At 35.7% G+C, this 17,165-nt stretch overlaps 1 protein-coding gene across 5 annotated transcripts in view; it reads left to right on the top strand.

Annotated features, from left to right (window-relative positions):
* FBXL4 (F-box and leucine rich repeat protein 4) overlaps window positions 1-17,165 on the top strand; it is a 71,797-nt gene that overhangs the window by 18,306 nt on the left and 36,326 nt on the right. For all 5 annotated transcript variants that reach the window (XR_015258120.1, XR_015258119.1, XM_086744518.1 and 2 more), the window contains 2 exons: window positions 2,468-2,712; window positions 12,191-12,404. Coding sequence is in view for 3 of the 5 variants with exons in the window: in XM_086744518.1 (XP_086600644.1) it covers window positions 2,468-2,712; window positions 12,191-12,404 (459 nt within the window). In the remaining 2 variants the exon portion in view is untranslated. The remainder of the gene's footprint in view (window positions 1-2,467; window positions 2,713-12,190; window positions 12,405-17,165) is intronic.

Genomic DNA, 17,165 nt, shown 5'->3' with positions numbered 1-17,165 from the left:
ACTCCAGACTAACAGTGATTAATGGTTATTAGCTTGTAGGTTTGGAACCTGTTATCTTTGTTTAATCAAAAGCCTTGAAAAAAATGCTTTATATCTTAATGTCATGGTAGTGACATTTCATTGTATTTTTTCATTCTAGATATTATGAAGTAACATAATTTCAGTAAAAAATAAAGAAGGATTATTTTTTCTGATTAAGACATTCATATGGTAAGAGATTTTATCTCAGGTGAGGAAGGGTGACAGCATCCTGTGTGTTATGAAATACTCGTGAGACATTTATAGTTTCATTCACCATTATCTTTACTGCTCAGAAGTTACAAAATAACTTTTTTCCATTGAACAAAACTTCATTGCTTTGTTTTTATCAGACATTATTACACCACATTTGTAGGCATAAATTTAGCTAACTGTGCAGCCTTTGAGCTGTATGCTCTAGAAAACTTAATAAATAAGCATGGGAAAAATCTGAAGGAAAAGACATTCATAAAATAGACATTTAGGTGGCTTACTGAGCGTGGAATAGCTGAAAGATTACAAAATAGTTTGAAGTTCTCTTTCAGAATATTGAAAACTATTTTTAGTGAATTGATAATCTTAGAAAAATAGGTATATGTTTTGGTATCTGCTATTAGAATGACAAACAAAACAGTGTTAAGCAATATTTAAGCTGAAGTATGGGTCTGAGCCAAGCAAAAATCAAGATATTAACTTGAGATTATATATATTTTAGCTCCTAGTTAGTTTGCTCTCTCTGATACCAAAGTGCCAACATCCTAAATGTCAATTGGGAGCAAACTTTGTTGATTATAATATATTAACTGCAGTTGTTATATATGCGTATGTATTTTTTTATCTATATTGCTGTCACATTTAAATATCTACGCAGATCCTCTGCATCAAGCTGAGGTGAGAGTTCCAGGCACGTGCAGAGACAAAAACCTTGGGCAGTTTTTGAGGGGAAGGAGGAGCGAGGAGAAGGGAAGAGGGAAGGCTTGAAATCAAGCTTGAGAGAATGTGGAGTATATGAAAGATTGTATTTTGGCATTGGAGTTGAAGTTACATTTTTTTGAAGAGTCATAGATCGTGTTTGAAATCCAAATACTAAATCTGGAGCTGAGTAGGAAGTAACATTTTTTCATTTTGCAGGAAGTTGGATTGTTTTCTTACTTCTCTTCCAAAAATGAAGGGAGGAGGAGGGGAGGCGGAAGCTAGCTGCATAATAAGCTGGTGCATTGGAAGTACAATCTGGTTCTCACAAAAAGCTTCATTTTCATTTTATGTCAAGCATTTTATTCTGATTTTTGGCAATTTTGGCTTATGAATCCTTATAAGACATTAAAAAGAAACATTATGGTATTTTGAAAGGGCAATGGGACTCTCTTCAGTTTAAGCATGTTTGTGGTTTTGTTTCATTTGTTTTGGTTTTTTTTTAATTTACACTGATTCATTTCACCGAGTTATTGTTTCCCACTCTGCTTGAAAGCACTTAGTCTTTAATTATATAACTTGAATGCAGGTACTTACAGCTGTTTAAGACAACCCTGGTAAAGTAAACATTAATTTTTAGATTTCTTTTTTTTAGGTGCATTTTTGCTCAGTTTCTAAGCTAGAGGTGAATATTTTTTTTTTTTTTCCTTAAAGTGAGTATGTATGTCTGTGTGTGTTGCTCTTCCTTTGGAAAGGAAAAGGAAAACAGGGCATGATAGGAGATGAGGGATACTTCTTAATTTCTGAGTGTGAGTTAAGTAATTACAAAAACATGTATAGCAGTGTGAGTCAGAAAGGCTAGTGATTATTCTGAAGTTGAGATTATTCAGTCTCCTAAAGGTAAAAAGAGGTTTTGCCTTTCATATTTGACTGTGGCATAGAACAAAAAGGCTCTCAAAGTATTACAGCAAGAAAGAGATTAAACATACTCAGATCTTCTTTTATGAAGTAATTTTTTACCTAGTTGTATAGTTCAGCATGGATGGGAGAGGATATAAGGTAGAAGACAAAACCCTGATTTTTAAAGTGGGAAGCAAATGAATAAATTTGAAATCAGTTCAAGGTGTGGGGAAGTTTGGGACATGGTATAGTTTTTCTAGGTACTCTGCAAATATACTTCCATCTTAAAAACCAAATCCAGAGAAGAAAGAGGATGCCAATTCAGTGTTCTGATCAACAGCAGTGCAGACATTGTGAAGGGAAATATGTAAACATAGTGTTTACATATATATCACTGTTTAAGTTTGCATGGGTAAAGAAACTTCTAATTTGAAAGCTTTCTGTCACTTTCATATGCTGATCTGCTTTTTCCTTTCTTGTTTAATATGTTGTCAAATTGAGAAGGCAGCACAGTCCTATTTAATAGTTAATCAATGATTTATCTGAGAAGTTACTTTTCAGTAAAAGAATTTACTTTTCTTTCAATTTAGAACATTTTTTTATGATCATCTGTGACTTTTTTCTGTTTTTAATATAGCTCATCCAGTTGATTTTGAGCCACCTTACAGTACCAGACCTGTGTAGACTAGCGCAAACTTGTAAGCTACTATATCAACATTGCTGTGATCCTCTACAATACATTCATCTCAGTTTACAACCTTACTGGGCAAGGATTAATGACACGTCTCTGGAATACCTACAGTCTCGCTGCACTCTGATCCAGTGGCTGAATTTATCTTGGACTGGAAACAGGGGAGCCATCTCTGTTTCTGGATTTAGCAGGTCAGTGCTAAATGTACAGAAGTATTTTGACAAGCTGTGTTTGCAGAGCTGCTGTACAGTAGTTTCATTATGTATTTGAAACCTTATTAAAAGACAAGAAATGTCTTTGATTTACTTATAAAGGCTGTGATTGTCATGATGTAGAGGAAAAAAAAAACAAAACGGCTGAAACAGTAAGAGATACTGGAAATAATGGCAGAAGTCCATTTCAATATGTAGAGTCTGCACGTGCCAGACTGCCTGTGATTGAAAGGCTTCTTCCAGGGGGGAGCAGTGTTTTTGCTTGCTTCTGGGCTTCTAAAAGGCTCCACTTCAACCAACCTGTCAAAAGTCCATCTCATGAAGAAAATGTTTGTGGTTGTTCTTTGTGCAGATGAGTCATCAGTAGGACTGTATTAGAATGGCTGCAGTAATAAACTGATTACAGTGCACGCTTATAAGGTATGGGCCCTAAGTAATCACTGGAGTGCAATGTAAATGCAAATATTTTCATTAAAATGATTTAAAACATTAGTGCTGTTGGGAAACAGGGGGTTTGCATGTGCATTTTCCACTGAGCTGAAAGTATGCCTGTGCTGTAGGTCATTAAAATAGCAAATTCTCAGGGATTCTTCTCTGTGTAACAGCTGTGTTCTCTGCTTTCTTAACATATCATTGCTTGCTTCTTTGCTCGTTTGCATTAGTTAAACAGCATCTATCAATGCATTTCATTTAAACAAAAATTGCTGCTTCAAATAAGAGGTAATCAGCAATGGCAGATGAAAGCAGAACTTGACTGATAAGAAACAGAAATGTTTTATGTATCTAAAAAGAAATTGTCTTTACTCTCTTTTGCTTTCTAAGTAAAAAGGTTAAATGAAGTATTAAAACATTTCCTTTCCTTTGGTGCCTGGGTGCCTTCCCTTGGGAAGTAAAATAATATGAAGACATACTTTGTCAGGATGAGAATGCCACTTCCTTTTTTCCTGACCTTCCAGCATAATCCAAGAGCCCTATGCTCTTTTGTGCTTGTTGGTAGAAAAATGAGATAGACCTCAGCTAGTTGTTAAATGCAGTACAAACATTTCTCCTAAATTTGGATTTCATATTAGATACATTATGCAGAGGATAAATATGCAAGCTTTAATTGAGAATTCAGCTCTGAAATGAAGTGCTTGCTTTCTGATGCTTAACTGTTAAGTTTTCAAAAGGCAGATTTAAAGTATGTGCATTTTCATGGCAATTTTTTTTTAATTTTCATGATTTTTTTAACATGCAGTACTGCTAAAAATTTTTAGTCTTGAAAGTAGTGAATGTCCAAATCCAGATAATGATAAACTTTGCAGTTCTTGTATTTCTAACTTCCAGTTAGTTGAAAATGGCTTTATTGCTAATTACTCTTTTTTTTTTTTTACTTCAGTGCTGACCTAATAGCAGCACTTACATGTAGTCAGCATTTCTAAAATAATAAATATTCATTGTTTGACTATTAATAATCAGTGAATAAACATGGTCAATTTATATTCATTATAACAAGTGATATTTGTAACAAGTGGGAGAAGTGTTCTTAGACATTGATACAATTGTGAAGTTATTTGTATTTCTAGGAAAAAGTATTTCTTGGAAGAGACAGACACAATCTGGGAATGGAAGATGCAGTTCAGTCAAATTTTTGAAACACAGTTGTAAGCTAAAATAATTTTCAGGTGTGACTGCTACTCAGAATTTTCACTTTGAAACAAAAAATTCTACACTATAACTAGCTCTGGTTTTGAAAGTTTTATTTTTCCAAACATAAAAATAATTTTGCAACTCTGTTCTGTGGAAGTGTCTTTTCTAGTAGAATTTACAAACACATTTTCCTTTTGACGTTCTTCATCAGCATGTAGCTGGCCTCCAGAAAAGGAAAATTTGCTTCTCATGTGCTACGGAAATATATATTATTAGAACAATACTTGCTTTTGAAAAGCATTAATGTAACTTTCTTCAAAAAGTAGCTTCCTGGTAAGAGACACTGTTTCCCAAAGGGAAAATCTGTCAAGTAATGTTTTATTTCTGTTGCCCTGGCTGTCAGTAAGAAACCACCATCATGTGGATATTGCAGCATCCAGGACACGTAGTCATGAATTCCCACAATTTTTCCTTTTGAACTTCTAGGTGTTTCTCACCTAGGCTGACTTTCGGGACATACTACACAAACCAGAGTTTCCAAAGAATGGGGTACTTCGACATTCCTAGGAATTCTATTTCACACTTAAATTTTCTTTCTAGTTTATTCTTCAGAAGATAAGTATTGCAGAGGAGATTCTCAGTTGGCTGGGGAGAGTGCATTGCTGCTTTTATCAGTTACCTGCCGATGTTAACTGTTAATAAAAAATTAATCAGATTTTCAGACTGTAATTGTCCTTTCCAGAAATTGAATATTTAAGTATTTCTGTCTATCTCTATACATAACGGTAAAAGACGTTACCGCTGCATGCGTTAGTGTAAAATCTGCTCTTGCAGCCTACTGCAGGAATGGTTCTGAATCAGTTTGTTGTTTTCTCTTTATCCTGCTCTTTTTGGCTCCCTCTCTGGTCTTCGTATTTCCTATTTCTTTCTGCAAAGGAAATTTTAAAATAAGGCAATGATGTGTGCATATAGAGCACCAAGCTACATCTTTTATTTTGGATTTAATTGGTGAAGAGGTCCTCATGTAACTTGAGGTTGAGTTGAAATGAGCCTAAATTGCCTGTTCCAATACTTCAAGTTTATACATTTTGTGATACGTTGCTGCATAAGTGAAAGTGAATTCTGCCTAAAAGTTTGTAACAATTTAAAGAACTCTCTTAAAAGGCCAACCTGTATTGTCAATTCAAGGAGAGAAATCATTGTTTTCAAAATGAAATTTGTAATAACTTTACAAACGCTGCAAATTGCTGCAGTATAAAACCAGCAAAATGCTAAAGCCAAAGTACCTTATCCTCATAAATAACAGCATTTCATTTTGCAGGGCCTGTTTTTTAATTTGTTTTCTTTATTTTTGCACTTTTCTCAGCATTTGGTGTTATGGTTGGCACTGTTGAGTTCAAAACTGGTAGAGTTAGTTTCACTCTCACAACTATACAGTTTGGGTTATGATTTCTGCAAGTCTGGGCATTGCTTGAATTTTTTTTTTTGGCAGATATCTTTCAAAAATGTTTTTATCTGTGGTTTCCTATGACAGTATTAAAAGAAGTAGTTTGTGTAAATTTGTGTGTTGCTTTAAAAGGTTCATACAGATGCAATTGTAAGAAGTAAATGAAAAAATGTATTTTATTGCAAAAATGTATTAAAGTAGAAAATTTTTTAAAAGAGTAATTTTAAGAAATGTGACTGAAGCAAATACTGTATTATCATGAGAAGATTGAGTGCTTCAGGCATATGAACATCCTGAGGCAAAGCTGAAGGTATTTTAACTTATTGATAACATCTGCTGCTTAGGGCTAAAAATGACTATTATAAATTTTTCATTTCAGCATATAATATAAATTAACTAAACTTTATAGTTGAGATTGAACTAAAAGTATACGGGAAAGTGAAAGAAAATGAAATGAGTATCTGAGCAGTCTTGAGTGTCTGGAATGCAAAGTGACAGGGAATAAGCAAAGATTTCACAGCAAGCATTGCATAAGCAGCACTGCATTTCTATTGGCCTTAGAGGAATGGTAAATTTCTTCATGCCAGAGGAATATCAGTGTGGGAGGGTAAGACCTAGATAGGAAAAGTGAGGCAAGTTGACTGGAGATATACTAAATACCGGGATGGTGAGTAAATGCTCTGAGGTTTAAAGAGCTCAAGGACGATGACAGTTTGAAAACCTGAGTTCTGCATGCAGATTTCTTTGTGTCACTGATAATGTCATTATCTTGTTTAAACTCTTTTGCTTTAAATATCTGAGGTGTTAAGATTTTTATTTACTTCTAACATTTTATACTGTGAAAATGAATTGAGAGTATTTTATTCCCACACTAGTGATGTAGTGTTTACATGTCAAGCATATCCATGAATATTTCTTTAACAATTTTTTTTGTTGTTAACATTTGAAGGCTTTAGTTGCTGTTTAGTAGAGGTGTATTTTGACAATGTTTAGCTTGGTAGGGCTTTGCTACAAATCAAACTAGCAGGAAGGTCAGAGAAATTACTGAAAAATACATCAGATACCCAGTCACAGAAAATAGGACTAATGTGTGACTTTACAGGGATTCTTAATTTAAAAATCATGTCTATCTCTTGCTTTAATTTCCACAATCTTTTAGTAAAACCTAGTGTTGCTGTAACTGAGATTAAGTAATAATGTTCATTTTGTGTGTTTTTATTGAAATAGTTTAATCTATGTTGAGAAAAGCACAAGATCCAGTACTTACTATTCTTCCTACTTGTTTGCAGTGTTCTAAGGTTTGCTGACAAAAGAAAAATTGTAATACATACTAGAGCAGAAAATAACATTGTAACAATTAGAATAGCTTAGGTGAGAGGAAGATGACTTCTTTTTAAAAACAAAATTATTTTAATAATTCTCACTTTCAAGCATGCATGCGCCAAAACAACTGAGACTTGCCTCAAGCACTTTGTCTAGCGTGTGGTCTCACCATCCTGTGCCACCTCTGTCCTTTATCTCTTAATCTGCGTGCCCTGAGAAAGTGCACATACATATGTTCAAGGATCTTGATGACCTGCTAATCTGACTTGACCAACATGCACTGCTCTACCAGCCCTTGTATTGCCATTGTTCTTTCTCATGCTTCTACACCTGTATGTACCTATTTGTTCTATCTATATAGATCTATACCGATCTTAACACTTTTATTACAGTTATCTGTACTAGATGCTGCTGCTGTTGTTAAACACGGCAGTCCTGAAAGGAAGAACATCATTGTGGATGTAAGAATACCTGAATATGACTTTAAGAAATATGTTAAAATGTAATTCCACACACTGGATTAAATGCAAAACTATAACTGCAAAACAGGTTGGGATTATGAAGTCTTCTGCTGAGTTTGTGTGAGTAATCATATAGATAGAACTGCAATAAGAAAGAGAAGACCTCAAGGTCTTAGAAGTAAAATGAGAGAATAAAATCCAAGTGTTTTTTTGACATTAATCTTGGTAGCTGTTTGTGTTTAGGAAGGATGGGTAGATGAGAGAGTACTAGACTATGATCCTTGCTTGTAGAGTTTTCAGTAACTTTGAACCATGGGATATCAAGTAAATGAGGGTCACTGTGCTAACAGTGAAGTGTAGTTTGGGATCCAGTGCAGTTCCATTAGAAACCATTGAAGCAAATGTGATGTGTTCAGTACCCTCATAAGCATATGTCAGAATTTTGTTTGGGAGGTCTTATGTGCCAGTTTTGACGTGAAAGGTGCTGTCTCTTGTACCTTGGTATTTTAATTTTGGATCATCTTTGGCTCATCGGATGTGCTTGAGATACAGACATGAATTACAAGATTGGAAGTTGTTAATAAACTAAGCAACCCCATGATCTTGATGGATTTAACATCGGCATGAGCAAATAGCGTCCTAACTGCTAATGGATATATTTGATGTTTCAGAAGGATTTCACTAGGACTAACTTACTTCCCAAAAGCTGAAGGGGGAGAAAATGTGCAGTGGTTCTTGAGAGCAGGCAGAAGATGATAGAAAGTGAGATTGTTTGTTTTTTTTTAAATTAAAACAAAATACAAACCAAACAAAAAGGAACCAACCCCCCCCCCCAATAACAACTCCCAAAAACCAACAACCAAAACCCCCCTAAAGTACTGCAGTCTAGAATGAGGATAAACTTAGAGTGAAAGGCCCAGTCCAGTGTTTAGCAAAATAAATGTACATGTTCACATCATTCTAGGTTCTTTAGGCATATTTCATAACAAACATGAAGGAAAATAACTTCAGAAATTGTGTGTATAAAATATTTATTAAAAAAACAAAACTAAAGGGATGGATGGCTGTGCAGAAAGGAGAAGAGACTGAAAACAGGAACCAGTCAGTCCTCAGTGATTAAAGGAGAGATATGTGAAGAAATGTTGATTTGGGTAAAAGGTGCTTTTTTGGGGCTTGTTTGTTTTCAAATGAGCTAAGCCAGAGCGAGGCATCCAGTGTTTGTTAAGTCTCAGAAGTTTGAAGGCAATGCATATTTGTTTTGAAAGCATGAGAAACAAGTTCTACCTCGCCGTATGGCATTGGAGATCTGTGTAGAAAGACCTCTGTCCTGAGCAGCCTGTTAAATGCAAACAGAGATTAGAGTGTCTTGATCATTCAGAGAACTCTGCAGTTCTGCCTGATGGTCTCTGCCCTGTGCTGTTGGTGATTTCCCAAATTTCTCCTTCTGTTTCTGTTCATCTCTTTACTTCATGCATGTCAGCTTGTTCTTGTACCCTGCTGCATGTCCCTTGTCCTGCTTGCCTTTCTGTTTAATGTCGCCTAAATAACCTTCCCAAAAAGGCAGCAAAGCCATGAAGTGCGGTGCTTGTTGCTGTCACTGTATTTGCTCTCCTTGTGTGTTTCAAGTGTAGTGAATTCAAGTAAAACATTATGAGGATAATAACTCCTTAAGCTGGTGAGCCTGGAGTTGTTCTCCAAGTTTAGGGGGTCAGCTGAGTGTTTCCCTGACCTGGTCATGTTAACTTTTAGTAGTCCTAGGAGGAGAAAAGCATTGATTTGTACCAACATTTATAACAGCCAAGCCCTGTTAAATTATATGGCAGTTAACCTAACATCCATTATTGTAATGGAGTAATTCATAAAATATTTATCTGTGAGCAAATTAAAAGCTAGAGGTATAATAAGTGGCGATTGACAAGGTTTTATGGGACATATCACCATTCAAACAAACCTGATAATTTGTTGATGAAAGAAGCTGTGTGAATGTGTTGTTAAAGCACTCATTAAGTAGAAGAATTGGCTAATTGGTAATCAGCAATGAATCCATATGTGTCTACTCTGATTTCCAGGAGGTTTCCATCCTGCATTTTTCCATGGCAGTGTTGCACTCTATTACTAGCCTAAAATAGCTGTCTAATGTTTAAATACCTGATGTTAATTCTTGTGAATTGTCATGTCATTTCAGCTCTGACACTCCTGTAAGAAGGCTTACCAGTCTAGGTGAATTCAGCAAATAAGTGTTTGGTGTTTGATAAACTCTGATTTTAGAAGCTAAAATAGATTCTGAAGAGAGACTGCAAAGTTAGACAGACATAGTGGAAGAGTAGATTTGAAGGCCTTACTTAGCAGAACCCTGTGGCTTTGGGGCTTGTGTCTTCCCTTTCCGATCTCAGACCCTCGCTTTGTTTCTGTTTGCATAGGCTTATAAAATGTTGGAAGTTAGGGACCTCTGAAGATCATCTACTCCAAGCTCCCCACTTGAAGTGCCTGTGTCCCCAGTGCTAGATCAGGTCAGTCGAGGTTTTAGGTGACTCTTAGAAACCTCCAGGGATGGAGATGCCACCCTGGAGTCTCCTTTCCCCTCAGTATTGCGTAGTATCTCCATAATCAAACTAAAGCCCTGTAGATTAGATATTAGGAAAAAAAAATTTACACTGAGGGTTGTAGAACACTGGAACAGGTTGCCCAGAGAGGTGGTGGATGCCCCATCCCTGGAAACGTTCAAGGCCAGGTTGGATGAGGCTCTGAGCAACCTGATCTAGTCGGGGATGTCCCTGCTCCTTGCAGGGGGGGTTGGACTAGGTGACCTTTGAAGGTCCCTTCCAACCCTAACCATTCTGTGGTTCTATGATTCTAATGTGCAAGATGAAAGGAATAAAGAAAGGTGATGATGAATGGCAAGTGTGACTTGAGTGAGTAATGAGGAGTGGAGAAGGTTTGAAAACTCTGATCTTGAGAGACGGACTTCACGTCCTGTGCTACTGTTGGTGTAATTGAGGAATGCTTCCCTGAATGTGTCTGCTTTTAAGACCAGTGGCTATTTTCTCCTAAGTTTCAGCACAGGTAAAGTCTTGGGAAGGCTAATACCTGTTTAGTTGTAGCAACGGAAGTTTTTTGCAAGCAGAAGCCTCATGTCTCTCTGGCATTTTTATTGTATCAGTTAAACCCAAGAAGTAATACTAACTTTGTGGTGAAAGTGTCAGAACCTAAACCTGTTTTGTGTGCATGAAGGTTTTTGTGGAATAGGACTGGTAATAGACTGGTGATAGAATATTTATTATGAGAAACTGATTCATGCTATCTCACAAGTAGCCCCATTGTTCTAGGAAGTAACAAGAGGTACTCGTTGCAGCCCATAGGTTGGGAACTTAGGTTTTCTACTGGAGAAACTATTAAAATAAAGTATAACAAAATCACTGGAAATATGTGGGGGTGTGTTTTTTTCTTATTAAATGTCAAAGTTTCAAGCCTAGTGATTGATTTACAGTTTGAGGGTTATCTTTGCAATAAAAAGGGACATAAGCTTGTGTGTTTTTAATTAAAGCTTGAATTAGATATAATAGATTGAATTTCTGATGCAAGTTCTCCGACAGAAGGTGTAGTTCATGCACAGACAATCAAAGTTTCTAAATTTTGGAGATTTTTTCTTTTAATATCTTTACTTTCATTGGAATCATAAAAATTTATGTGAAATAGTCTTTAGGAATCTCTGTGTTCTAGGACAGCTACAAAGTGTTGATTTTGACTTATGTATTCATGAAAGGAATGAGGTGTTTTTCTGAAAGTCTTAAAATACTTCCCCTGAATATTTCATTCATTTAAAAGTGTTTGTTTAACCTAATTTTCATATTTGCAGATTTCTCTGTGATAAAGAGAAATATGAAATTATTGGTGAAAATTAGCAGGCCATTGTAAAAATTTGCTTTGGAGACTATTTAAAAGCATTTCAGATGTTACCTGCGTTGTATTTTGGTCCATTGCCTCAGAGTAAATGGCAAGAAGGAAGCATATTCCAACTTCCTAAACCAAAACACAAGTTCTCAAGACTAATATTAATTTAATAAAAAGCCCTCTCTGTACCGTTCTTGCCCCAATGATTCTTTTGCAATTTGTTTTCAAGGTAGAATTGCATTTTAAGGCTACTTTAGTGACCTTAGCCTCCTTATGCCATGTGTAGCACTATATAGCCTTCTGTGTTTCTTAAAAAGTATGTAGTCAAATATTCCTTTGTACAAAACATTGTGTAATATCTAGGTTATGTACTGTATCAAGTTAATGTTGGTGGAAAAGCCTTCAGTCTCAGACTACTTCTGGTTTTGAATATTGCTCTCTAACTCAGCACCTCATTGGTTTGGTCTCTTCTGGATTTGTACAGATTTGATTCAGAAGTAACTCCTTCAGAGTGGCTATGATTAATTTACTTTAACCTAATCATGTTTTCTGTTAGTTAACTGAGGTGACGTAAGAGCTGTGGTCTGTAGGCTTTTCATTGTTGAAAGGAACTGTTTCCTGGTTTACATGCTTAAGGTTTTGACCATATTCAAAAATTCTTATGGAAAAGTACATTTCTTTTTCACATAAAATATCCTTTTTACAGGTTCTTGAACTTTTGTGGCTCTGAACTAGTACGTCTTGAGTTGTCTTGTGGCCATTTCCTCAATGAAACATGCTTGGAGGTCATTACTGAAATGTGTCCGAATCTTCAGGAATTAAATCTCTCATCATGTGATAAAATACCACCTCAGGCTTTCAACCACATAGCCAAAGTGGGCAGCCTAAAGCGTCTCATTCTCTACCGAACAAAAGTGGAGGTAGGAACAAGTGTTTTTAACCTTTGCAATAGATACTTCAGTCCTGGTAAAGTTGTATTTTATTTTTTTTTCATTAATGAAGAAGTGAATTCGAATTTTGCTTGTAAATTCAGGGGTAAATTCAGAAAATGCAAAGGTAGTTTAAAAAAAACATGGGATTTTTTTCATTTTCGAAACAGCTTCTGGATTTAACAAAAATAAATGAAAAGCCTGCATGTTTTAACTTGCATGGAAGATCAGTGATTTGTCAGCTGACAAGAACTTTCATTCATAATCAAACTCACTTAAGGTTATGCTTCCATTTTATACATAAGTATAAGCAAAAGGCACTGTTCCTAACAAACTGTGGAAGAGAAATTTCTAGAAATTTAAATAGGTAGACTGAAAAGGATGCTTTTGTTGTTACTTGTTAATATGAAGCCACTTAACAATATACATTGTACATCACAGGTGCAAAAGGAAAGAATGAAGACATAGCATAGGATTTAAAATAGAGGATTAGAGTTACAAATATCTTAGATTTGTAGAAATAACATCACCTTTCTCACCATGAGCTTCTCTTAATGAGAATCGTTGGTTTTCTGTACAAAGTAGACTACCTTTCCGTCCGTACTCTTCAGCTCATATGGAGATGCTAGGTAGTAACTTGTTTCTAGATGCAAAAAAGACAGGAGAGAGATATCAAGTGTGCTCTGAAGTGATTTAGACTTCTCTAAAACTTTTCAAAGAACTGTAATACAGTAGTGTCCTTGATTTTTGTGATGTTTCTGCTACTGCTTCTTCGTTCTGCTACTTAGTGCACTGCATTGCTGTTTTGGAAAATAGCTGTACCATCTGGAGAAGTTTATGGTCTTTAGTCCTAACCCTGCTGATTCTTAAGACCATATACAATGCTATTTCCTTGAATTACAGAGTGCAAATTTCTTTGTACAAAATTGGTTTCAGACCTTTGAATTGAAGGTTCCAACAGCCTTGAGTTATTCCAACCTCTCTGTTAGAAGAGGGAGAGTCCAGTGACTTCTTCCAGGCCAAACAAACAAACAAAAAAATTGTCCTGCATCACTGTACTCCTTCCCACTAAACATAGCTCATTTTTTCACTGCTTTAAGTCCACTATTAAAGGTTTCATTCTTAAAGGTTGTTCGATTATTTATATGCTTGAAATAATTTGTTAACTTGCTTTGAGAAACTAATCCAAACATTTTGTAAATGTAATTTCTGCTAGCTCAAGACCACTATTATATTTGTGAGATTTTTGTGCTGGTGGTTTTGGTATTTGCTGATGCACGAATCCTTAATATGTATTCATTGTGAATGTATTCACAGCATAATTCAAGCACTTGTTGGCATTGACACACTTGAAGAATACAATGAACAATGAGGGTATTATTGTATACAGTAATTGGCAATGCACATTTTTGTGGTTTGGGTATGAATATTATCTTGATTTAATACTTACTATGAAGTATTCTATCCATATAAATAATGCAGCCAAAATTGTATTTTAAAGAAACCAAAGCCACTACTACAGTAGGAGAACTTGACAGTGTCCTTATTGCTTATTTGTAGTGTGTGGAGAAAAAGTTTTAGAAGTTTGTATTACAATTATAGTTTAAATACAAAATGAACTAAATTTAAATCAAACTACAGTGGACAAAGGACTTTGTTTTGCCCATGTCTTAAAGCAAGTGTTTTGTTTAAGAATTATGTCTCTCATAACTTTGACCGAGAACAGATTTGAAACTTGGGTGACTGTAAGAGAGGACCTCAGAAATTTTAGATACTGAGAAGAGGTATAAGAATTTTAGCAGTAAATGTAACAGCTTTTATTTTCTTATGCCATGAGCAGTGAAAGAGTTAATACTGCCATAAAATAATTCTGTAGAGTTTTCAGAAATAACCTGTTATGAGTCATATTATACTTCTGAGAGCTATTGTCTGGGGTTTTGCAGCTTGGATGAAACTTCATTGGCTTGGGTACAAATCTTTAGGATTAAGAGTTGCAAACAAATAGTGGAGGGGAACCAGTGAAAGCCTTTAGCTAGAAAGTAGATTCTTGGAGGAAGGTTGAGCCAGTGACAAATAATCATGTAATACAGGGCCTTAATGGTGCCTTCTGATCCTGTGTCAGGCTCATGGGGCTGAATTTGGTCATTTGAGCCTGTAATGTGAACAGTGAAGGGGAAGAGTGAAGGTGTAAAACAGATTTGCAGACATAAGAGAGGGCATAATTTGACCAAATGAAGCAAAACCAAAATACAGTAATTGAATTAACTACAGATAGTATTACTTTCATTGAATTAATTCAGTAATTGCGGTGTTGCTGTGTCCCAGTCACTGCTGTGTCCCTGGCACTGCCAAGTAGCTGTAGAGAACAGAAAGATGTCCCTGTACCTCCTGAATTCTGGCTTGCAAAATACACTGCACCTATTTGTGAGGAGGCAAGTGTTTTGACTTTTGAAAGGTTACATCTGTTCTCAATAATAAGGTTCATTGCATTTTCATTTCCATGTATTCTCTTTCTTATCTTACCTGATGCTCAAAAGTGTTCATATTGCATCTGTTTTTAAACCTGTGTCATAAAGTTTTGTAGGCAAAAGTTTTGTCACTGTCTAGCTCTTAATCTCAAAAATGATCTAATAATCCACATACATTGTAGGGAGGGGTAGAGAGAAGGAGTGAGGAGTCGATTTTTAACAAATATATTTCAATTCTGACCCTTTTAATCATGTTTCTTTCCACATTGTATTTTCCAAGGTGATAGCCAATGGATGCTTGAGGGAGAATAGGCTTCCTGTTCTAATACCAGTTTATACTGTAGAGGAAAATGGTTTTGCTGCCATATTTATTTTGAATCTATAAATGAAAATTGTCTGTGTTAATGTATCTATCTAGAAGGCATGACTTGAGTACACTTGTGACTGTAGTAATAAAGGGCAGGTTGGGGTTCCCCTTCTGCAGACTTCAGTTGGGAAGTTGTGAAAGGGGCTGGCTCCAACACCTGTTGACAGCTTTTTTTCAGTCTAGTTGGAGAGGCCAGGTGAGCTGGGCTAAACAGGCTCTGGAAGTAATTTCCAACACTCAGCTCTGCTGTGATTCTGTGACTTGGTGCTGATGGCACTAATTGAGGACTTAACCCATGAGCTTTGTTTTCCTGATCTGTGACAGTGGCCAGTTGTGAGATGCACTGTTTCTGTATGCCACGCTTCTCCCATCAGTAAAATTTGCTTAATAGCAACTTTCTCATTTTGTAGCTGTGGTATAAGGATAAATACACAGAACAATTTGAGTTTTTCTGATACATATGGTACTATATAGAGTGCCTTACATAGGACTGTGTACGAGGACTTGAAATACTGTCACTTGATAACATGCTTTTCTAAGTTGCAGGAAGTCCATTCAGTTGCAAAGCTCAGCCTTTTTCCTCTGGAAAAAAAATTGAGAAAAGGATTGCTAAAGAAAGCTTGCTTAAGAGACGTAAGCATTTCTGTGAGCTAAATGGTTTTGGAGACTTTCAGTATTTATCTCTGTCTGGGACTACATGGGTATCTTGTTCTTCCTAAAGGCCACAAAAACTACCTTGTAAAGGATGAGCTGACCTCTCCTATTTGCTTTGCCATGAAAAGGTGCAAGTTAGCTCCGAGAACTCAAGGACTTAAACATAAAACAAATTTGGCCACCATTTCATTCTAATTTAGCATATGATTTCCTGCTATTTTCAGCTTGTAGCATGAATAACTGGAAACTAACATAAAGAACAGTGAAAACAGATGAAACTGAAAGAAGTTGAACAACTTGAATAGCTTTGTAGACCTTTAGATCCAATTTAAGTTTCCAAAACCAGTATGTTACTGGTGTGTACTGAATGTTTGTGTACTGTCCTAAGATATGTTCTTTCTGTCAAAAATAAGATACTGAGGATAAGTATTTATTCTTAGAACTCAAAATCTTAGAAGTAGTCTGAAAACAAACGCTCTCTGGGAAGCCAACAGGTATGAAAACTTTTCCTGAAAACTAAAAGCTAGCACTGTATAAATATCTAAAATTAAATTTCTGTCCTTTTTAACTGGTTAAACCAATGACTGTCATGTGTTTGTAAGCACACATATCATCTCACCTCTCTGAACTTCTCAAATTCCCTCATATCTTTAACATAGTTGTTTCAAAGTATCATACTAACAAGTACATAACTTTGAAATTATCTTGATGTCTTAAAATACTATTGGGGTGGGGAGGAGAGGAGGAAGAAGAAAAAAAAGAGGACGTCCAGAAGCATATTTTACAGTTTCTTTGCTGGAGCAGATTTAGGTAAGAGTTGTAGTTCACCATTACTATACCTTTTGTTACTATATTATTAACATATTACATTCTTCTTTCTATGAGAAGAATTGCTTTTTGAGACTATTGTAAGTTGCTTGTAGGTTAGTTTATAGATGCCGGGGTACAATACCTTGAAATTCATTAAGTGGATTTTTTTTTACCTTTTTATATACAATATTGATTTGCCCTGTTGTACCTTTCAAAATGAATGGTGTAACAGAATTCTACAAAAATCTGGCTTTTCACTTGATGTGTTTTCTAATTACTGTATTAGAATAGCAGATGCCAAGTAATTTCTGACATAGTTCTTTCATAGACTGTGCCAAAAAAAACCCTACACCCGAAAAGCTGATTTTTGGCTCTTTTCTTGTCCTGTATAATGCCGAAGGGAGGAAAATAAAGTATTCCGAATTTATACAGATTTTTAATTACTTTTGACAG

Source organism: Chlamydotis macqueenii, chromosome 3 (assembly GCF_036417535.1).
Source record: "Chlamydotis macqueenii isolate bChlMac1 chromosome 3, bChlMac1.mat, whole genome shotgun sequence".
Classification (NCBI taxonomy): Eukaryota; Metazoa; Chordata; class Aves; order Otidiformes; family Otididae; genus Chlamydotis; species Chlamydotis macqueenii.
Note: the sequence above shows the minus strand (reverse complement) of the source record. Positions and strands in the feature narration are given on the sequence as shown.